This window comes from Passer montanus, unplaced genomic scaffold (genome assembly GCF_014805655.1).
Source record: "Passer montanus isolate IOZ18808 unplaced genomic scaffold, ASM1480565v1 scaffold12, whole genome shotgun sequence".
NCBI classification, from domain to species: Eukaryota; Metazoa; Chordata; class Aves; order Passeriformes; family Passeridae; genus Passer; species Passer montanus.
The window spans coordinates 13,750,524-13,774,586 of record NW_024358722.1 but is presented as its reverse complement, the minus strand read 5'-3'; the positions used below and the strand labels follow the sequence as shown (position 1 = coordinate 13,774,586).

Genomic DNA, 24,063 nt, shown 5'->3' with positions numbered 1-24,063 from the left:
GGTCCTTTGATCTTTAAATGAAAGCTTCCAGAGTCATTACATTGAATCAGTTAATCTCTCCCAGTAGTTACCTTATTCTCTCTTCCTCATGGGCATCCTCTTTCATGGTCTCAGTGCTGAGCTTCAAATCAATGAACAAACTGTTACTGCTTCCAACACAGCCTGTCTAGTGAGCTTTCCTGCTTTCATGCATTGCCAATCTCTTACCTCAAACCTTGGCACGTCCAAGAGGAGAAGAGGTCCAAGTAGTGCCACATGTGTGTTAACCAGGCTGGCTCCATCATCTTCATTTATGGGTCAGGCAGTTCCTTGCCTCTTGACAAAAGATGTTTGTGAGGGATTGCATGTCCCGTCATTCCCAGGTGACACAGGTAATTCTAAGCAGCTGAAGTGACACAGCAGGGTTATTCTTGGCCATCCCACTTACTTACTTAAAAAAATTATTAACCAAAGGAACAACAGATCTTCATATCTTTGTGTGAGATATCCACACCCAGACAAAAATAAATTGCACTGTGTGTGCTGCTGGCTGAATATAGTCTTTGTTCAGAATGGTTTTTATTTCTCTCAGGGAAAAAAAATTAAAAAAGATAAATTTTCCACTGTAAGCCCAACAAAGCATATCTATTACTTACAGTATGAACTACTGTACCTGTTAGAGCGCAACAAATGCTGTGAAGTAGCACCTGAGAGTTTTTGGAGGTGTTACTAGCTAGGGCGCACACTGTGTGAAACTCAGGAGCTGAGGTTATGGAGCAGCCTCTGCTCTGCCATTAATCTGTTCCTTTATGTGAAAGTGTTACAGCGTATGGTGAATCCTGCACAAGTTGTGTTAGAGTAATTTTGTAGGTTTAGATATAACAGTTAGGCATCAAAAATAAAATGTGATTAGAAAATAACTCATCCTCTCTTTGAGGAAATAAGTTTTGGTACAAAGTGAATGTTTTGAGACAATTTTATCTTCTGGGACGGTGGCACCAGGTATTTTCCAAAGCATTTTGCATGCAGTTCTTTTATTAGAAGCCACCTAGCATTAAGCAACAAGAAGGCTTTTTTTCTCCAATAATGACTGATTTGCTTTATTAATATTCAGATAAAAGACCTCAAATACATTACCTTCACTGAGACAGAATTTTGGGATAGGTACTTCATCCATGCATGTCCAAGAATTGTACAGCCTGTGTTCCAGTTTCTGACTGTGTATCCCTTACTTATCTTTGCATTTACTTCCCTTGTTTTGGACTGTGTCCCTTGCCTCTTGCTCTGTTTCCCAACTATTGTGAGAAGAGAGGCTAAAAAGGCCTTGATCATTTGTAAATGCTGCTCAGCAATAATGAAAATATCCCTCTGTTACCAACACTGTTTTCAGCACAAATCTGAAACAGCCCCATTCTAACCCCATTCTACTATGAAGTTAACTCTTCCCAGCCAAAACCAGCGCATGTACTTGAAAACTTTTTCTGTTATCTGTGCTAATTATCTCTTCTGTTTCCTAAGCTTATCAATAGATAAGCTTAGGAAACAGAAATACTTCAAAAAGTGAATTCTGCTCAGTGCCTGTAAAATGGTGTAGAATCAATTCCTTCCTTGTGTAAAATTTTGCACTGCTTTATCAGTGGTATTTTCTTTATTTGTTCAAACATGATTTGGGGCCAGAAGGAACAGAAATCTGAATACAGCATTTGATAATTAGCCAGAGCTAAGCCTTTCCTATGTGGGCACCAATAATCTTGGTTTTGCTGTCTTTACTCAAGATCACCCTGTTTCTAATTCTCTGTTTAATAGTATTCCAGGATCTGTTATCAAAATCCTTCAGCTTTCTCCAGCACTTTGCTGCCAGCTTTCTTACAAGTCTGATGGCCTAAGAGGTCCTTCTGTACCTAAAATATAACATTTTGTAATCCCATTTAAAAAAAATAAATTTATAAATCAAGCTTCTCTGTTTCCAGGGCCCTGTGTAATTGTGCATATGCATTTCTAAAGATGGTTATTTTGAAGACTAAGAGTATTAAGGGAAAAGTTCAAATTAACTGAAACTAAAGTATTGTGGTATTACTATTTAACACTTCATTATTTTCTTTGTTTTACCTAGGTTTTAGACATATACCTAGGTTTTAGGCATATCTAGGTTTTCTCCATTTCTGTGTTCTTTTCTATGTTGGGGTTCAATCCTTAATTATCTCATGCCTGGGAGGAAAAGAGACAGCAATTGTTATAGATGAGTGGGTAAATGGCAAGGAAAACAATTCCAGAGCAAAGCAAAGCACGTGTGCTTCCTGCACTGGGATTTCTAGGGAAATGAGTATTGATAGATGCTTTTACACTACCTTTATGAAACTTTGAGATTCCTAATATATGTTAGGTTACATGTCCTCGTTGTGCTAGTCTGAAGGCCCCTCTCTTGTGGTACCATGGCAAAAAGCCTTAAAAAAATTTAGAACATCCATGCACTTCATTATGCAATTGTTTGTCTGTGATTCTTCAGTGGAGCTGGTAAGAATAAATATATATATAAATGTGTTATCGACCCCCTGCCTCAAAAAACACTGAAAACTTAAAAAATCTCACCTAACCTCTGTTCAGTAAGAACAAAACCACAGTAAGAGTAGCAGTATGTATATGTGTGTATATATATATATATATATATATATGCATGTGCGTGTATAAATCTATAAAAAATATGAATTCTATATGTAACTTCCAATCTTTTTGCAATCAAATTTTCTCAGTATAATTTTATAGTTCTTAAAATGGAAAATTGTCCCTGTTCTTTGTCTGATGCTTACAATGTAATTTGTTAATTAAAAATAAAAGGGGAAACCTGCCTATTTCATTATATGAAGAGTGCAGAAACATTTGTTTTCTTATAGGAGCTAATGCAGTTACACCTTTTTGAAAACTGTGGAAACACAAAGTAAAATTTGTTTTTACTCTGCCACTGGTGGTCAAGCGCACCAGGTAATACACCCTAAGAAAATAAATGAAATAAGTGACAGTGATACTTATGATAAGTATTGTACTTCTGCATCTGAACATCTCATGGAATTTTGAGTGATGTGGAGTGTTCACATTTTATTGGTAAAACAAAGTAATAGATTTTTCAATGGTTGCAGCTGGTACTATGTACCTCACTAAAATTAAAGATTAGATTTCTAGCTGATTTCCCTTTAAAATAAAAGTCTGTTTTGATTGAAAAGAGCATCTTCAGATCCCGCTTGTGTCCATCTGTAGCATGCTGTGTCTGTATTTCTGCAATGTGACTGTAAGAAATCTCTTATTTTAATTTTTTTTCTCCCCGCCTCCTTCAGGTCTCCTGGAAGCCTCCTCTGATCCCGAATGGAGAAATCCTGAACTACGAGATTCGCATGCCTGACCCACGCATTGTCATCGCTGGGAACCCTTCATCGAGGCTGAGCCATTTGGTCACCAACCTGGTCCCCTACACGAACTACTCGGTCACGGTGATAGCTTGCACTGGAGGTGATGGCTTCCTAGGAGGCTGCACTGAGAGCTTGCCCACAAGAGTGACCACACCCTCGACAATTCCTCAGAGTGTCAGTCCCTTGTCTGTGACTCCAATCAGCGAATCCTTTATTGCCATCTCTTGGCAACCACCACTAAGACCCAATGGGCCCCATCTGAGGTAAGCTGAGACTGAGAGAACAGTTTGCTTCTCCTTACCTAAATCTGACTCAGAAAATTCGAAGGGATGCAGACTTCATCATGTGATCTCTTAATTTTGGATTTTTTGAAATTCCTCTTTAGGGCTCAGACAAGAGTCAGGATTATTCAGGGCAAGTGTGTTGTCTGTGCTGGAAGGCTCTGGGTCTGAGATCAGTGCTGTCTGAAAAAACAGAAGGAGCAAGCACAGGACATATGCAAAGTCATAAGTGGTTTGGGCTGCAGCATCGGCCACTTTTTGGTGATGAGTTCAGGCAACAAGTTCCACCAATAAAATGACAAGAAAAAGAAAAGATCTTTGTAAACATGAATAATTAACACATCCAATATTCTCAATACTCTGGGTTATTCCACATGAAGAGAAAGTGACCATTTGGAAGCATGACATGAAATAATCTTCAAAAATTAAGTGATGAATAAATTTTAAATGAGACAGTGCATGAGAAAAATGGAAGTTGAAGGGCTAAAAGTGTGAGGGCATAGCCAAAATAGGAAACACAAGGAAATGCTGGGTATGGCAGACTGAGTTTCACCACAAGAGCCAAAGAAAGGAATCTCCTCTGAGATTTGTCCAGAATGATGGGAGGGGAATCTTGACTTGAATGTTGAGCACTGAGCATGTTTGTGTAGATATACATTAAAGAAATATGGATTTGAGTAAATAAAGGCTTATAAAGTCAAATATATTTTTATATATACTCAATAAAAAAGTCAAATCTTTCATTCTAGTGCTTTAACGTATCGTGAAACATTGTGCATAGAATTGTAGCTCTGTAGTCCATATGTTCTGGTTAGTAGCTCTCTTCTAGGTGCACTGATGGGTTCAATAATTATCATGTAGTGCCGTTTCAGTTGCGTATGTTATTACAGCACAGTAGCTTGACTTTTTCTTCAGGCTTAATTAGGGCGCACTACAACTGAATGAAATGATGATTACTCTACAGTAAAATCTGAAGTTTCAGAAAAGCAGTGTCTGTTATTCTGGGGTTAACAACATGACTATTTTATCATAGATTATTGAAGTAATTCAGCACGACCTACATCTGCAGATTTCATTTCTTTCATGGTGTGCCATGCTGCCCTCAACAAGAACAACCACTGAAGCAGCTGCTCTGTACAGCATGATGGAACAAGAAGTCTGCAGCAAGCCGAGCAGCAGCAGCAGCTGCCAGTGGGGGTGATTTACACATGATCACCACTCAGTGTTCAAAAAGATTTGATGTTTTTCAAGGCTCGTCTATGAAATATATTGGACAGAATATGCCAGGATGGTTTCCTATAAAGCTGTAATGATCTGTCTTAGGGTTGACACTGATGAACCACTCATGTGAGAGCTGTTCTTGTTATAAAGTCATCTGATTTTTTTGACAGAGTTGGAGTTTAATTAGTTTTTGCTATTTAATTTCTGAAGTTATAATCCAAATTTCTGCAGTAATTCAGTTTGGCATCACTAAGTGGCACAATACTTGCTTGTAGCTGTTGAAGATTGCTCCCTAAACTCAGGGGCAAAAGTTGTTGGAAGTTATGTATGTACTCCCTAGCTGCTATGGGGTACAGGAAGTGTCAGATCTCTCATAAGAGCACCTCAGTTGAGTTCTGGTTTTGAAGCAACACTAAATCACTGTATGCAGTACCTGTTAAATCTGGGATGGTATTGTCTAACATGTCCTTACCAGACTGCAGATGATCTTAACTTAAAGAAGTGTCAAATTACACACAAAGGAATTGGTCAGCGTGGTAAGTACAACAGAGTGGTGAGCCACACCAAGATATTCAGCAGAACAATTAAACATGGAAACATTTTCACAAATGTGCATTTAAAATGGGAGTGTTTAAAATCTGCCTAAGTGCCCATGTACTTCTGTCTAGAATTTAGCAATAAGTGCCTTTCCAGAATGGGAGGCAGGGACAAGATGAAATAGAGCAGCTCAGAGCTTAAGAGAATCAAGTTATGTATTTAAGGGAATATATATGCATATGACCCTAATTTGCTGGGGTAGCAAACTGAAACAATTACTGAAAGAATAAATTAAACAGTCTTGTGGAATGTAATAAAGAGTAATAATCCTAAAGATTTTGAACAAATATGTCTAATTTTCTTTCCTTTAGAGTGTAGTTTCCTTTGTAATCCGTAGAATTATTAGGAAATGCAAACTATAATATTATCCCCTTTAGTTTGTGGCATTAAGTAATCTAATTTTTGTTAAATTCCATAAAGGTTTTGTATAAAAGATGATGGAGAGTGTGTGATGCAGCCTGGGTGGAAAGCATGTTTTCCAAATCAGGCAGTCTCATGGCTGACCTGATGAAAGATGGGCTTTGGCTGACCTGCTGTTTGGAACAGAGACAGGAATACTGCTTCAGATACCAATTAAAACCAGGATGAAATAATTTGGTCTTTCAAGTTCACATCATGAATTTCTACCCAAACGCAAAGGTGCCTTGCTAAGGTGTACAGATGGCTGGAACAGTTAACACATTCTGTGCCTGTTTTCTCCTGTAATTTGCACTGTGGTCATTTGCAAACACATTAAGCACAAAGGCACATTTAAACTACTACTAATAGTAAAATAATAATGGCAGTGCTCTTTGTTTCAGTACATTTGCGAGAAAGAGGCATAATCATTTAATGTTCTGGAGCAACCTGTGCTTATCATGCAAGTCTGCATAAGACACTGTTATGGGCTATTTGGACATGCTCTTGATAACATTTCCAAAAGTTTAAAATTGTAAATCATTGAATAAGCTAGGGGTTTTATTTTTGGGGTTTTTGGGGTTTTTTGTTTGTTTGTTTGTTTTTTGGGGTTTTTTTCAAGTGGAAATGCTTCATTTTCCATTTTCAAAGTAGCTTCTTTATTTTACTTTTTTTTAGTAATTGAATTTTAAAATCACAAAACATTAAAAAGAATGTTTATCTCAGGAAGTTTACAGCTGTAAAAACAAAATAATGTGTGGCTTTAAAAAAAAAATGGTTCTTTTTTTTTTGTGTGTAATAACATTAGTTGAGATAATCCTGGTGTTCTGCTTGTCTTTTGTGTTAGATATGAGCTCCTGAGACGTAAAATCCAGCAACCACTTGCATCAAATCCCCCTGAAGATTTAAATCTGTGGCACAATATTTACTCAGGAACTCAGTGGTTTTATGAAGATAAGGGTCTTAGCAGGTGAGATTACAAAAACTATAAAAACAAATGCTGGCATTTTGTATAGTGTATGTTTAATAGTTCAAAGTATTTCTTGTGTCTTTATGTAGTGAACATATTAATTATGTAATGAAATATTTTTTGTCATCATCTTTGGTGTTAATCATTCTAATGTGCAGGGATTTATTATTAGTGTATCATTCTTGACTCATACATTGTTTTGTTTTCAAAAACAAATGAACATAAAAGTCTCCTGAAATTTTAGCATGGATATGCTCATGCAATCAAACAATTTAGATTTATGTGTAAAGATGCTGTAGATTTGTGTGTTGTCAAAATTATAGCACAGGCAGAATGCATGTTTGAGGGAAACACCTGAAAATGGTTGTCAGCAATGCTTTTTCACCTGATTTTGTTGTGTGAGCTTCATCAACATTAAATGCAGGGTATTTAGAATGGGGAAGTAGAGTCTGTGCTCTGTTCCTCAGTATGTAACAGACCTGCTGTGTGGGTAGAGCAAGGCATTTACTCTTGATCAACTTTACTTTCTACATCTTTAATTCAAGGCTATTTTTCCTTAAGACAAAACACACAAAGGAAGAAATTGTAATGGAAGATTCAACATGGATTCTATATTGGGTTTTTCTAAGTCTCAGGAAAACCCTCATGGATGGTTTCAGGGTGTGTGTGTTCTGTGTGCTGGTGTGCTTTATGAGAACTCCATGTCAATCACTGACCCTCAAATATCTGTTCTTTCCTTCTACTTCTGTAAAAATTGTGTGAGCATCCCTCCTGAGCACAATGGGAACCAGGAGAACATGACCTCTGCTCCTGTCAGGGACACACTGAAGCATGCTGAGGGCTGCTGCTTCTGGCTTGCTTCTGCCTACTAGCTAAAAGTCGCTAGTTATTGCAACTATCTGTTGCAATAACTGCTCACGGAGCTGTTCTTGTACCACTCCTGCCCAAGTGTCCATTTCTTTCTCTCAGCCATGCTTGAAAGTCTGCATAGAGTTGCCCTTGGTTTTAGCTTTGCATATTTTAATGCAGCAGTATATTTTAGTGTATGTAGCAGTTATGTCAGCAAATCAGAGGTGGCAATACATTCAGACAGAGCCTTTGTGACCGGTCGTTAGGCACCATGACATTTTGGGTTGAATGAGCTATGGCCAAAAATGTGTGCCTAACCCTTGGACACACCTGAACACTTCTCCTGGGGAAGGTTCTGCAACCTGCAGCTATGTTTTTGCAGTTAACAACTCAGAAGTTGGTGGCAGGAGAGAAGATGCTCAAGCACTCAAGCCTTCTTTTTCCCAAAAGAAAATTCACATATCAGCATTTATTTTCATTTGTCATACTTCAAGCAAGTTTCAGAATTACTGATCTTGTCAGATGGTTTCTTCATTTCTAACAGGCTACAACAGACTCATTTGATTATCATTGTTGAAAATATGGATCAAAAAAAAGACAAATCACAAATTCTCATCAGTAAATTTCAAGACTAGAGTACTTTCTTTTTTCTTTTATTGTATGTGTGCTACAATGTCCAAGAAAGAATTAAATGTCTGCAAGTGACAGAAGAAGCAGAGAGAAAAATGTGTTTTGTATATTTTCCCTGTTTGTCAATGCTTGGAGTTAGAGTTGGAGCTAGTGAGTTCCCATTAAGTTGTTTTCTTCTCAGTGGGACTGCTAAAGCTTAGCTCTTTTAAAAATCAGGGTGTTATACTAAAGCATCTTAAATAAATACAAAATGTAAGGTAAATATGCAGTATGGGTAAGTAATTTTTGTACTAAAATTTCTAAATATTAGGCATTTATCATACACTTCTTTATTACATCTGTAGACATTTATCCCACGGAAGCTTCAGTGAAAATTTGAAAAAGCTGAGCCTGAGTTTCAGTCTGTGCAGTTTTGTGGGAGGCTTTTTATGAGGAAATTGAATTTGAGATTATGAAATCCCACTTAAAGTACATTAGGATGTCTTTTGCTATAGGGAAGAAATGATGGCGTGACAGTCACTTGGTTTACTAAATACACATGTAAATTTAATAAATCTGTCTAATTGGAATATGCACAGTTCTGAGGAAAATTACTTTATTAAATGAGTTTGAACTCCTAGGTGCCTTTTTTGGGGTGTTTTTGTAGTGGAAGAGTCCTGACTGTGTGGCGAATCCTTTTGCAAATGAGACTCTGCAAGTTAAAATCAATGGGTTTCCCAAAAGAGGAAAAAAGCCTCATTTGATTAAATTCTGATCCAAATTTTGGCAGGTTGCCACCGCTGTAATTACATATTGAATAGAGCTATAATCTCTCAACACCTCAGAAGCTAAAACTATGAAGAAGTGAAATACTGTGTTTTATTTTTGTTACCATGTTAATCATGCTGAATAATTTCCACAAAATAGATGCCTCTTATGAGGTCTTCATTGGTGCATCCCCTACAGATGAGCTTTTGTGCAGGGGAGAAGAAACAGCAAAACTTTGGCACAGGCAGAAGTTTTGCAGCAAATATTTTCTATGTCTGCATTTTTCATTCCATTTAATTATTTTTAAAATGTCTTAGGTACACAACATATGAGTACAAGCTCATAGTGCACAACGAGGTAGGATATACATCAAGTGAAGAAGTGATAGCTACTACATTAGCAGGATTACCAGAGAAGGGAAGTGTCCTCGTTGCACATGCTGTTAATCACACTGCCGTGGAAGTGGAATGGTCAAAACCAAGTAAGTGTGCTTAGTATTTATTCCAGTAACTAGATGTTAACCTGCCATCACTTACCATGGCCTGCCTTGCTCTCAGAGGAAACACAGTCCTTGCCTTGATTTATAATATACCTAAATGTCCTTGAAAGGAGGGGAAAGAAATAGGAAAAAAAATGTGCACATTTTGCTCTTTCTCAGTCACGTTTGTATTTATTATATGCTCTTTCTGCAGAATGAGAATAGTGAAAATGAAGAAATAGTTAATGTAAACTTGTGAGACGTAGAAAGCAGTACTACACAAAATCCTATTGTCTTTGTGGCCTATTTCATCCCTTTGTATAAAAAATTTACATCTACATTCTTTCACAATGAGAAGATTCCCTTTCTCTTTCTTTATGCTCTGCTCCTTAGAATGAATTTAGCCAATTCTCTAGTTGGTTTGTTAATGCAGCAGTGGGAAATTTCTTCATGACTTAAATGCAAATGATATTGTAAGGACTGGGTGCCGATTGGCGACAAATTTAGTCTCTTTATTTTATAATTGCATGCCTGAAGTGAGCATGCTTATAAAAACTGACAAATGTAATACATCTGAAGCAGCTCACTGAAGTTTCATTACCTTGGTAATCTAAACCCCTGACCTTCTAGATGTAGGTAATGCAATCTAGTTTTATTTTCATTCATATCTTAGAAATTTTCTCCATATATGTTTGTGAATGTAGAAGTTAAACACCAAGACAAGACCATTCAGTATTTGAAAACCTTATCATATTTTATTATTTCTTATGTTGTAAATTCACATATGAGCTATTTTGTTTGTCAGTGTTTCATTCTTTTTTATAATATCAGTTTTTAAATTAGTTTTGTGTTTTCTTTGGGAACTTGGGAGCCATCAATATAAGTTGCCTTGCTGTCTCTCCCTACTGAAAGTTTCTGACTTATAAGGATTTAGGCCTTGTATCAGTACCACTTAAAAGTGGGGTATCATTTTTGATTAAGAGTTTCGATGACAAACCCATATATTATTAAGTCTGAAAAAATGCTTTTGGCTTTTATCAGTGCTCTGCCTCAGTGAGCTGAGTCCTGTTCAGTAGCATGGTGTGTCATTTTAAGATTTTTATGTTAGTGCTTACAGTTTTCATTGTAATTATGCTTTTCATCTCGATGCCTAGTGGAAAAGAAGTTGCATTTAGTCAGACCTGAACTTAAACTGTTTGACAAAGGACAGATAAGATAACAGATGACATCTGAGTCACTAAAATGGAGAAGACTTGCTTGGAATCTGCGCTTATCCATCAGCTCAGACCAGTGAATATCATTCCCTGTGTAGCCTGAAAACTGTACTGCTTTTTCTGTCCTTCTCTGAGGAAGTTAGTGCTGGGTAAAATACATTTTAGAAAGAAATGTGAGGATCTGGAGTTTTTGCCCTGTATGTATAATGCTTCAGGATGTATTACAGCTTTGAATGTAGATGATGTGCTCATGCTTGTTCTGAAATAATAACACATAGCTTCTCACTGTACTGTGAATGGCCAAAATGCCATCTGGGTAAAGCTGAATCTCACTCGAATTTATGGCACAGGCACAGGACCTTTATTCATGGCTAGAGGAATGACACAGGATTGGAGTGGGCTCTGGGAAGTGTTGTTTGAAGAGAAGGAGCAAAAAGGCCTGCACCCCACTCCTTGCAGTGGGTTTTGCCTATTAATTTGTTTATTCCATTGTCTTCATGGGGATGTCTAGAGAAAGCAAGCATTCTCCGTTGTTGGATAGGACGATGAACCATTAATGATTTTGACAAATTAGGGAGAGTAGTCTGTGTCACTTTTTAGAAGGGTGAGATTGGAGGCACTTGATGGAATCTTTCCTTTTTTATAAATAAGAGTTTCTGCATAAAAAATGGTTTACTCTTCACGATGAATGTTGTTGATAAGAGACTTGCTGACTGAAAATTTCCCAGTTGATGTCCCAATGTTTTTTCTTTCTTTTCCTAGCACTGCAGGATTTACAAGGAGATGTTGTTTACTACACCGTCTTCTTGAATTCTACTGATGAGAGAAGATCTCTGAGGGTCCAGGCTGATGTAAACTCTATAGTCATAGATGATTTGCAGCCTAACACAGAGTATCAGATATTTTCTCAAGTTTTTAATGGAGTCCACAGCATCAACAGTGAAGTTGTGCATGTGACTACCTCAGATGGAGGTTGGTTAGCAGTGAATGCAGCTTGGCTTAAAATCTGAGAATGAAATGGATTGATTTTTGTTAGGGTTGAGATCAGTCATCCTTCCATTATAAAATTTCCGGTATGAAAGGAAAAAGGTCTAAAACGTTAAAATGCTTAAGTGCTGGTTGTCATCATGTGGTAGATCAATAAACAGCCCCACTGAGACAGAAGCAAAAGCTCTAATAGCAGATATTAACCCAGTTTGTTCTCATCTTCTCCGGCATATTCCTGTCTGTGTGCACTAAGTTTGGAACTGAGTTCATATCAATAAATGGTGGAATCTAGAAACAATTAAAGGGTTTTTTAAAAGATTTGCTCTGTGAAGCGACGTGCTTTTGACATGACAGATGTACGTAAGGCCTTTCCTGAGTCACTAGAAACTCTGGGTGCAAGTTCAGCCTCTAAGAAAATTCTTTATGAGTCATTTCTATGCCAGTGGGCAAGTGCAGAACTGGGGGTAGAGGTTGAGGATAAAATAATAATAAAAAAAAATTGTGCATCTGAAATGTGTTTAGAATGGTCTTTCTAATCTTTTTGCTTTATAAAGTCTCATTATAAACATTATAATATCATTACCTCAGAAGCAAGTGTTCCAGGTCATTAGCAAAGCACTTTAAGGGAGGATTCCATTTCCTTTCTCGTGCCAAAGGTCAGCACCTTTTGTTTATAAAATAGAATTGATCGTAAGGGCAATTTTTGAACTGGTAAAGATTCTGTCTTATGATAAAAATAGGCCTTTGCATAGTTATTTCTGACATGCTTAGATAAATATGTAATTTAACGCTAAGGAAGGTGTCATTTTTTTCCTTCTTTTTTTTTTTAAATACATGTTAGACTTCATCATTACCTAGAGTAATCAACATTTGAAACCATTTACATAATGGTAATATTGCATATTGCTTCATCTATAAGGCTGATAATGTCACGTTCCATCAGACATAAGGTACTTTGGTCTCAGGTTTTGCTTTAAAAGCAAAATGCTCTATTATATTTTTTTATTCTTTTTTTTCCTCTTTTTTTTAAGAATTAGGAACGGGGAGACATAAAAATAATATTTGCATGTTGCCAGTGCAGATGTGTGAGTAATTTATCACCATATCTCACTGGCCACATACTACTGATGATTGACACTGTGCTGCTGGTATAAAGCATTTTACCATCAGCTCTCATGATTTCTAACTGAGAGTGTAATAAGCCAATTTACAGAAGACTACAGACTGTGATAACTTCATCAGAGGAAAGCAGATAAGCAGTGAACCCTTTGCTAAACTGAAATACTAATCTGCATTTGGTTAAACAAGTGCTTTTGCAGAGACAGCTGGAGTTTATTCAGTTTCTTCCTTTATTTCTAGAGCCTGAGGGCATGTTCCCTCCAGAGGTTGTCATCATCAACAGTACAGCTGTACGTGTCATCTGGACATCGCCTTCAAACCCGAATGGTGTTGTCACAGGGTACTCTGTCTATGTAAATAACCAGCAGTACAAGACTGGAATGGACGAGCCAGGATCCTTCCTGTTGGCAGATTTGTCTCCCTTCACTGTGTATGATATTCAGGTTAGAATATATTTTCTGGGTTGTGTGACATACTTTAATTTTACTTACTTGCTTCTAACTGGATTTCCAAGAAAAATATTGTTTAGTAAATTTCAATTTCTTTATACACATGGACATGTGTTTGCACTGATGCTTGTGTGCATAACCATACAAGGAATATATTTATTTTTAGCATATTTTGGTTTGTGTACATTTTTCATCACAAATTTCCATTATCTCCTTTTTCAAAGTGTCAAAACTCCATTTACTTTCCCTTAAATGCTCTGTGCTTCAGCATTAGCAAAGCCCCAACATATATTACAAAGAGGCAAAGATTCTACTCCTACTCATTAAAAGAAAATTGCAGTTGTTTAAGAAACATCAGTCGTGCATGATATAGCTGTACGGTGAAATAATTATGTTGCATTTGACACCCCATTATCAATTTTTTCTCCTTATCTTTTTGATGAGGCAGCAGAGCTGACCTTTGAAATCATCACAGTACTTTTTATGGTCTTGATATGTGCAACATTTTTTCTTTGCTTTTCCCTTTCTCTCTCTTTGCCTTACTAGTCACATATCTAGTGAAAGGCAAAAAAAACAGTGGGCAGAAACATCATAATAAAAAAATAAATCTTTCTGTCCTGACTTTGTATTAATCTCTTCAAGAAATGGATTTTGACACTTAATTGTAATTATTCCTGTCTATTTCATGAAGGTTTGGTTTACATTATTATGTATGAGATAAACTTAGTAGTACCATGTATACTTAATTCTGAAAATTTGCAGCCAGTTACTCCATGCCATAAATAAACATCACAGTAACAGGCACACTGTAACAGATTTCCATGTTCCGGCCCCTCTGAAGCAGCAAACCTCCATCCATGAATACACATATGACTTTCTGAATGCCACTTGGAAACACATTTGTCTTTTCTCAATAACAATGCAAATTCAGTGTACTGCCTCACTTATAGACCCTCTATATTAATTTACCATGGCCACCTTCTGTTGCTTGAGATGTTAATTATTCTTCTCTTCTGCTATGCTAGTATTTATATCTGCACCAATGTGATAGGTAAAACCAAAATAAGATGCCTTTCTTTTTTTTTCCTTTTGATTCTTTTTCTTGTTTTCCTGCAAACAATATTATCTTGGATGCATATGCATTTCACTGGTAATCTTACTGCATAATTTTTCATTTTCATGATTTTTTTATTTGGAGTAACTTCCCTGTTGACAATACAGAAGCAATATTATGATCCTTCACTACCTATTTCACTTTTCTTAGTTTAATTCCAAGAATTGAAGGAATATCAATTTATTTTGGTGACATGTTTTCATAAAAAATGGTATAATTTCTATTTGCAATTCTTATGTTTAATTTACAAAATAGACATGAAGGAATAGGACACACTAAGGAAAAATTATTTTTTATTTTTATGTCAGAATATATAGTAGGAATAGAAAGATTACTCAAGGCCTCAAATTAAAGCACATATTTTTCAGTATTGCATACCGGGGTCTACATATACATGCAGACAAACAAGTTCACTGCAACTCTTTTGGTGATAATTTAATAGAAAACAGCAATTAGTGCCAGAGGGCTCTATGTACCCTTCTTTTGAAAATGATGTGGGAAAATGTGATACAGTGCAGTATATCTTTGGCAGATATACTTATCTCAAAGCTGCAGTATTTTACAGGCTGTATGGAATCTCTTAAATAGAAAAGAATTAAATCTTGGATGAAGAGAAAGTCTAAACAAGTAGTGGAGCTGAAAAATTTCTACAGCTGAATATGTGAACATCCTGTTCCTCTCCATCAGATTGAAGCCTGCACGGTGTATGCCTGCGTGAGGAGCAATGGGACCCAGGTCACCACTGTGGAAGATGAGCCAAAGCAGCTGTCAGCACCCATTATTCACGTAATTGGCTCAAGGTACTGTGCTATAGGTGGCTTTCATGTATCAGGGACATTTGTAGTGAGATTGGGGACTAGAATGTAAAGTTGTCTTTTCAAAATTGAATAAGGTGCATGAAAGAATTCAGTATGCACTTTGAAAACATTTTTAGTGGTTGTTATCTTTGGTCTTGGAGTTTTTCCACTGAAAGATCAATCAAAGAAGTCTCACCCTTGGTTGATTGTACATACCCATTTGGGTATCACCGTGCTGTGATAATAAATAAGGCATTAGTGGAAATAGTTGGGAGAAGAAGAGTAGTGGAATGAAAATTATCACATTCTACTGTCAGTTAAGAAGAGGAAGATTAATGTTCAGGGAGCAATGTGATGCTGATAATGGAAACTTAGAATAATTCTGGGTAAAAAAAAAAGTCACCTATCACAGCAGTAAGAATTAGCAAGCTATCTGAAAAAGTGTGCATATCTATGTCTCCTTGAACCACTGTTTGCCAACTGCCTATCCACTACATCCACAGGCATGGGCAAACTTCTCAATTGTAAAGGGATCATCAAATTTGCAGTCCTTAGAAGCAGCCAAATAGTAGCTTATACGGTGATTCTTTGAGAGTTAATATCTTCCAAATACAAAATAAAATTCAACTTGCAAACACATTTTTCAGAATTACACCGACAGTAAAGCAGTTAACCTCCTATGTTTGTGTTATTGTTCCTGTGATTTTCCTCTTCTGGTGGAGTATGCTCATTAGCAGTGTTTCTTTCATCAAAAGAAAAACAAATCTTTTGAAAATAACTAGTATCTAGCATCTGAGCTGTCAGAAATGGTCAACAGAATGGAGTTGCTACTCCAGTCTCTTAAGGATTTCAGCTTCCTGTTTGCTATTTGTATGTTTTGCTTGAATTGAGCATTTGTCTCTGTATAAGGGTGAAATTAAGCTTGCTATTTTTCTGTCACACATCTAGATACAGTCAAAGCTTGTTTGATGATAAGAACCCAGTTTACGATCTCATCTTTTGCCCTTGGCTTTAACTTATGTATGCCTTTTTCTGTACTGTCTGTACTTGTCTGTACTGCAAACACTTATGCATGTTTCTGCTATTACATATAGACTAAATATGTCATAACACATGAATGCAAAAGGATCAAAAATGCTTTCCTATTTTATAATCTGCTCAGCCAGAAACAGACTCTGTTTCTACACTGCCTTTGCCTACATGTCATATTATCATCAGCTGTTCTTATATCCCAAAAGAATACTAACTACTGATCGATTGCCCAGACATGTCTGGCCGTGGCCTACATGTGCCCCGGGTAGTTCATTTATTTGCCACGGTGGATTTGCTAGAGTGGAATTTAATCAATAGCTAATTCATTAATTCTGGTCCTCGACTATGTAGGGATTGTGCAGTATAAAAATGACTGGCTGGCTTCAGCTTTGATTGAAATATGACAAACACTACAGCTGACAGCCTTGGCAGGTGCTGGGCTGAATATGAATTTTGCTTATTTATCCACTGTAAAAGAAAAAGCTTGAGCAAAAAAAAAAACCCAGTTTGTATGGGCAAGAGGACATTTTAATACTTACCTGTCATCAGAGAGTGAAAAAAGGCATTTCTAGAGTATAGGCTCATGGGATACCTGAGATATAATAAAGCCTGTGCAGTTTATTGTCTTTAATTGGAATCATGAAGTTTTCCCCTCTTCTGAATCAGTTTGGGGGGCTGTATTATTGATGAGAATGCTGTAGGAGAATGTCTTTGTAGCATTCACAAATAATTGTTTTAAAATTTGCCTCAAGGTGATACATGACAGAAATTATAATTTCACCCACCAACTTAGAAGTCTTTCTGATAGCAGCTCCATCCATGCTGTTCTAATGAAGGTTATACCACCAGAGCCATTATAAATACTTTACTTTTCCACCCCGTACACTTAATAACTCAGCTTCAGGCTGAAACTTGGCACAAAAGGTCACAGTCTGATATAATTATTTTATAATGCCAGACTTCAAATAGAAAACAGTGTGGCACCCAATCCTGGAGTCCTAAGTCAGGTTCTGCTTTGCTGTGTTTCTTGCCTGCATTTAGGGTTTTTGGGAAGAGTGGTTGCATTGACCAAGTTTAGGTAGAAACAAATGCCATTGAAATCAGATACGCTTGTGGTTTATTTTGTTTTTAATTACGACCTCAGGGTTTGACTCTGTAGACAAGTGTCCTATTTTATTGCACAGTTCAGAAAGTTTTCTGAGTACTGAATGCATGTGGATACTGACTGAAAGTTTGGGTAGTGGATTTAATTCTCATGGTGTGTTGGAATGTAGTTCATTCCACTTTAAAACACTCTTCTTCTTTCTCTTTTTCCTTGTAATACAGCAATTCTGTTGCATGCCTAATGCAAAGGTTGATGGTTCAGAAAGCACCATGGCCTAATCTAGGTAATCTAGGGAAAATCCCTCACAGGTTCATGAAGAGAGGGCCCTTTAAGTATCTTGGGGGGAACCAGAAACCCTGGACAGGTTGTAATGGAAAGCTCACAGAAAATAAGGCCATGGGAAAAAAGCTGGGTGAATTCTGTGGCTTGGTGTTCAGTATCATGGGACTTTAGAAGGTTGCTGTTTGTGAGTGAATAAGGAGGAGAAATTATTTCAAAAGAACATGCTAGTGAAAAAGATTTCAGGAAAAAATGGATAAAACATAGCAACAAATTATTAGAATTATGGTATTTGCTCATGATTTCTAAAGGAAATCAAATATGAAAGTGTCAAATTGCTGTGTCATGTTAAAAAGCCTTTTAATTGGTCTCATTGCTGGGCAAATGGAAAGCGAGAAAATGTAGTGCTGATTTCAGCAAGGGAATATTGCGAATTAAAGACCAGGGAATCTGATTTTCCATAGTGGGAAAATGGTCAGAAGACACCTGTTTGGTCTCCCTACCCTAGTCATGGGGAACATGAAGCACTGAAAGGTTTCTCCTGGAAGTTTGTAGCAACAGCAGAGGTGTGATGCCATTTATCAGAGTGTCTGGACTGTGTCATACTGCCTTCTCTAATTATGTCAGCCCTGCATCCACCATGCAGCAGGTACTTAACTCCTGTACAATAGTGCTGCAGCAGTTGCTCAGTATATGTGATCTCCTGATGAGGAAAATATTTCACCCACTAGACATTAATAATAGCAGTGTTCCCTATCTTAGGACTGTCAGGTGAATCTTGTGGGGTTTTTTTAATTATTTTTTTTACCTCCAACTCCTAAAAGGTAAAGTCATTAAATCTTTGATTATTTGAATTTAACTCTTGCATGTGATGAGATTAATGAAACATTCATTATCAAGATTCTGAGAAGAAGCCTTGATATACCTTTAATCTTCATTGTTTAACTTTTACTACTGTTTTGAGAAAAAAAATAAAATCAGGAGTCCTTTTCTGCCTTATGGGCACTTGGAGCTGGTGATGAAGCAGGCCAGCCCCAGAAATATATTTCCGAAGTCTGTTTATCAATATATATCTGAAGCATTATCAAAATAAAAAAATACCTGTTATTTTTCATGTGTTAAAAAAAATTCTACCTGGCAATGTCAAAAATAATTGTCTTTATATTCTTGAGCCGAACGATTTCACTTTGCTCTCCTTCACAAAAGCAGATACACCCTCATGGATCAGTTTTAAATTGTTCTTTATCTTCTGAAAGTGTTTTCGTGCACTTGTAGTCTGAAACACATTGTTTCTGGGATCCTGGCTAGGCTGCCTTGCCTGCGTCAGTGCTTTCACCTCAGTGACAGCAGTGAGACTCATCCAGCACAGGAACTTCCATAAATGGCAGACACCTGGAGTATTCTCCGGGCAGACAAAGGTAATACCCCACCTGTGTGGTGTTGCACGTTTTTTGTCTATGCCTACAATTTATGAGTCTGCTTCTACAGCTCAGGCTGTGGGCACTTCCCAGGGTAGACACAACTCCAGTGTATCCCACAGGGAGTGCCTGGGTGCAAGGAGAGGACAGGCAGGCTCTGTCCCCGTGTTCCTGCAGCTGTGTCAGATGCTCCACACACGACACAGCTGCCTGCACACTAAAGCGCCCATCATGTCCCATTAAATCTGCACCTGCTTAAGAAGATTTTCAGCTCAGCCTTCAGATGGGGGATGTCAAAAAGCCTCTGCAGTGCCATGAAAACCCTGCTGTTCTTTTTAAAACTGAGATGTGCTCTGCTCTTACTGTGTTGCCACAATTTGCCATGGGTGGCAAGCATCTGAAGGTGTAGACATAACTGAAACACCCATAAAATTGTGAAAGAGTCTGCTTGTCTATGACCCTGTTCTGGAAGGTCATGCCGAGCTTTACCTTGTTGGCACTGGTCGGTGAATTCCCATTCCACACAATTTCCTTGTTCAGCTGCAGTTTTTCTTTATATCAGACTATGTCCACCTCGATTGTGTATCCATCAAATAATGATAAAGTGATTGCTTGTTAAAAGAAGGAAATACATACTGAGCTCTGCAGAAAAGGCAAAATATTTAAATCATTGTGTTAATTTTTGGGCCTAATTTTAAATTATATTAGAGAGAAATGTGACTTGAAAAACTGCAAAAAAACTGGCACAATACTCTGAAAATATATTTATGAGGGTCTGAATGAAACTTGTAGAAAGCAAATAATTCAAAAATATGACTGGGAATCCTTTCTTTGCTGCTGTGATCTATTCTGTGCAAAAACCAGGAGAGAGTTACAATGGCATTTATAAGGGTTAAAGTACTGCCATTATTTTCCTTTTCTTTTTTACCATTTTTTCCTGAAGTTTATATAATGTATTTTACTAGTTTTCTGTTTTTACATGTAACATAATATAAATGTGGATGACTGCATTTGTGTATGTGGTAGAATAGGTAGAGAATACAAAATAGCAATGGATGGAATATGGAATTAAATCTATGATTCAGATGAAGACCTTGGAATGATAATGGCAACTCTACAAGCCACCTGAGTGAATATATTCCCTCATAGGTGACATTAATTCCTGGTCTGCAAAGCCTTATTGCAGTGTGTATTCCTCTGTTTATACCTCAAGCAAGTGAAATAATAGTTCGCTTATTTTTCTTCTGTTAAGATGTCAGAGTTTATCTCAGCAGCTTCTGTTTCAGTGTAGCATTTTCACTTTAAATTAATGCTAATTTCTGATGTCACTGGCATTCTGACAGTGACTGTGTAATTGGGAAAAGCAGATTAAAAAGAGGTACTTGGAGCCGAACTATGCAGTGTTGTCAGTCCTCCATTGATCTACATGTAGCATTGGGATCTCTTTCTACCCAAAGATTCACAGTGAAAGGAATTCGTGTCTTATGCAAGACATACGGTGATCATACAGTGATCATACAAGAAATTAAGCATTCATTTGAAATATCAGTGGAAGATACGTATTTTTGTTTCAAATGTCCCTTTTCTTTTCTTTTCTCTTTTCTTTTCTTTTCTTTTCTTTTCTTTTCTTTTCTTTTCTTTTCTTTTCTTTTCTTTTCTTTTCTTTTCTTTTCTTTTCTTTTCTTTTCTTTTCTTTTCTTTTCTTTTCTTTTCTTTTCTTTTCTTTTCTTTTCTTTTCTTTTCTTTTCTTTTCTTTTCTTTTCTTTTCTTTTCTTTTCTTTTCTTTTCTTTTCTTTTCTTTTCTTTTCTTTTCTTTTCTTTTCTTTTCTTTTCTTTTCTTTTCTTTTCTTTTCTTTTCTTTTCTTTTCAATTCATCATAGTCCTAAGTGAGTTTTTCAAGGAAATATCTACACATTTTTAGTAGTGATAGTCATGCTGCAGCTGAGCATGATTTAATAGCCCTTAAGAGATTTTCTTTCTTAAACTGATAATGGTCTGATATCAAACCTGAAATCAGCTATAGGATTTTGTTCTACAGACAGTCTCTGCAGGTTGCTGCAGTGATACTTTTCCACTCAGTCAGATGTCTTGAGTCTTAGTAGTGATAAACACTTCAATTTTTTACTTTTAATTTAATGTCAATGAAAATATTTAAGTACAGAAGGGAATTAGTGCTTACTGGTGCTATAGTGAGTTTTAATTCTACACTGAAGAATATATCTCAGAGAAACATCCTTTTTTGTTTTAAACAAGGGAAATGCAAGATTAAGACAAGCCTGATGGCTTCTAAGTGATGGCTAAGCACAATGTGAGCAAGCTGCACTGGCAAAGTCAAAGAGGAAAAGGAGTTATGAAATGAAAAGTGTAAAATGCTACATAGTTTATTACACATAAGCTTACAGAAGTGGGAATGAGATATTATTTAAACAGTAACATTTAAGGACTTGGATTGTGTGTTTGATTAGTTTTCGTGGAGTATTAGCACATACTGACACTTTTTAGAAACTTTTAGACCTTTGATCTGTGGAATTTGTTATACAGAACAACATTTTAGAAACTTCAAAATGTTTCTCTCCATGTGAACTAGTGTAAAAAGGACCTGCTGAATGCTCATAATTTAACATAGGTAGCTATAGAGGCATAAATACATCCAGAAGTTCAACAGTGTTGATTTTCATATTGCAGATCCCTTCAAATCAACTGGGCATCGCCAGGACAGCCAAATGGCATTATCCTGGGATATGAACTCCTACGTAAAGCGTGGCAGAAGTGTACTTCATTGAAAACCCCCAGGAGCAGCAGAAGTAATAGAATGTGCATCTCATTAGAATGTAAAAAGGATGAAAATATCTGTGGAGAAGTGTGTTATCACCCAGAGTCTGAGGTACTGCCATATTCTTAAGTTACTTATATAATGAAAAATATTTTTAGGAAGGGGTGTGTACACCAAACCTCTAGTTGTCAGAGAAAAGGAAGTGGAGGGTTCTGCTTCTTTTTGATACTTTAAAGCTCTGATACCTTGAAACTTTAAAATCAACTATGGATATTTGAGCTCATTACAAGGATAGCTGTGTGTGAGTCAGCTGATGACAAGTGATTCTGTTAAGTCTTTGTTTGTTGACCTTATTTTTCCTTTTAAGAGAAATGAATTGGTAAGCATTTATGAATGTGTTCATTAACACTTTGGTTTGGTGCAGTGTTGAAGTGAATCTCTAAATTGTTTTAGTTTATAACATGCTGGTTAAGGGTAGAAGTCATTTTAACACATGTAAATTGAATTCCTTGCACAGGAAGCTAAGCCAGAACCTGTGTTTCAAAAACCCTTCAAATATGGTGCAGGTCTGGATGGGGACTTGAGTTTCCCAACCACTTAACAACCTCACTTCACAACATCAAACTTCAGAAGTTTCTTCCCTTCAGAAAGCTTTGCTTCATGTGTATAGTGCAGATGTTGATCCCAAGAATTCAGGCTGTATCGGTGTTCCCAAGTAAATCATACAAGCCATAGATAATGAAGTTTGGGGAGTACCACCTCTTGAGTCCACCAACACAGCCACATTGTTACAAATTACATGGTGGATACACATAGATCTCAGTACGTATTTTTGCATCTTACTTGGGCCAGTTGGCACCAAATTGGGAGGAGCTGTTGACTCTTTCAAAGGCAGAGAGGCCCTGCAGAGTGACCTCAACAAATTAAGAGAGATGGGCAACCACCAACCTTATGAAGTTTAACAAGGGAAAGTGCTGGATGCTGTACCTGGGACAGGGCAACCCCTGTAAATACCTGGTAGTTCATATGGCTCAAGCATAAAGTCATCTCACCATCATAAAGTCATCACCACTGAAAGGCCACAGGAAATTCCTGGGTGCATGCAGAATTTGAAAAATGCTAGCAAATCTATAAAGTTTCTCTCTGTGTGAGGAATTATTCCTCAAATCTTGCATGGCAAATGGTGGTTATTAACACGGTTTGCTGGGTTTTTTTCTCCCCCCTCTTAAGTTATTCCTTGGCTAAATGCTTAATGGCCAGATTCTTCAGTAGATAAAATGTATTTAGATTCAGCTACAAGTGGGTAACTGTTGCATGACAATGATGAGCAACTCTGAATGGGATCTATTGTGATTTGTCAGAGGCATTTTTAAATTATGGCTATTTTCAGGTTAATCTTCATATGAGTTCCTGTTTAGGAGTAGGATCAATAGCATAGCAGGAGTCTGTAATGGTTTTTATTGACAAATGAGGTAGAAAGCTCTTAGTTTGAAAGTAAGATTTAATGTCATGAAATAGTGTCTCTATTTGTCAAAGACATCATCGCATGTTCTGTGACTAAAGCAAACAGTATGTATTCACAAGATTCCCTGTCAGACAAGACAGTAATTAAGGGAGTGAGTTATCTGAGGGGTTCAAATCAAAATATAAATTATTCCAGCCATCATGGCTTTAGCTGTTGAATTCCCTTGAAAGCACTACTATATTAAATATAAGTATCTCTGAAATCTTGCAAGAGAATGATGGCAGCCCTTTTTTCTAAAATGTAAAATTATTTATTTCAGGTTTCTGGCATGGTAGACTTTTACTACATCTTGGTATATGCATGAATTAAATTTGTATTAAATTAATTTTAGAAGTTTTCCTCTTAATTTTTATTTTTTCAGTCTTCATGCATTTGTGATAACTTTTGGCTTGGAGAATGTTCATTTATTTTTATAGCTTCCTGGCTTTCTAATTTTTTCTAATTAATTTTGCACTACATTGTACTAATGGTCTCTCTGTATTCTCCAAGTCTGTGGTTAGAGTGAGTGCTAGTTGTTAAGCAATGGATATATAGTAAATGACTGGAAAGTCCACAGGAAACTGAAGCACTCATACATAAAATGACATGGGGGTAATTTTTGTAGGTGAGTTGATTAAAATTCCCCTCCCAGTGCTTTGTCTGGTTTGCTACATATATTTACACTAGCCATCCAAAATGTCTGTAAGAGACATCTACAGAGCT

At 36.8% G+C, this 24,063-nt stretch overlaps 1 protein-coding gene across 1 annotated transcript in view; it reads left to right on the top strand.

The window, feature by feature from the left end:
• The window catches only part of USH2A (usherin), a 372,312-nt gene that overhangs the window by 250,681 nt on the left and 97,568 nt on the right, over nucleotides 1–24,063 (top strand). The window contains exons 42-48 of the mRNA XM_039697803.1: nucleotides 3,309–3,643; nucleotides 6,723–6,845; nucleotides 9,389–9,552; nucleotides 11,526–11,735; nucleotides 13,110–13,312; nucleotides 15,120–15,232; nucleotides 21,749–21,947. Coding sequence (XP_039553737.1) covers nucleotides 3,309–3,643; nucleotides 6,723–6,845; nucleotides 9,389–9,552; nucleotides 11,526–11,735; nucleotides 13,110–13,312; nucleotides 15,120–15,232; nucleotides 21,749–21,947 — 1,347 coding nt within the window. The remainder of the gene's footprint in view (nucleotides 1–3,308; nucleotides 3,644–6,722; nucleotides 6,846–9,388; nucleotides 9,553–11,525; nucleotides 11,736–13,109; nucleotides 13,313–15,119; nucleotides 15,233–21,748; nucleotides 21,948–24,063) is intronic.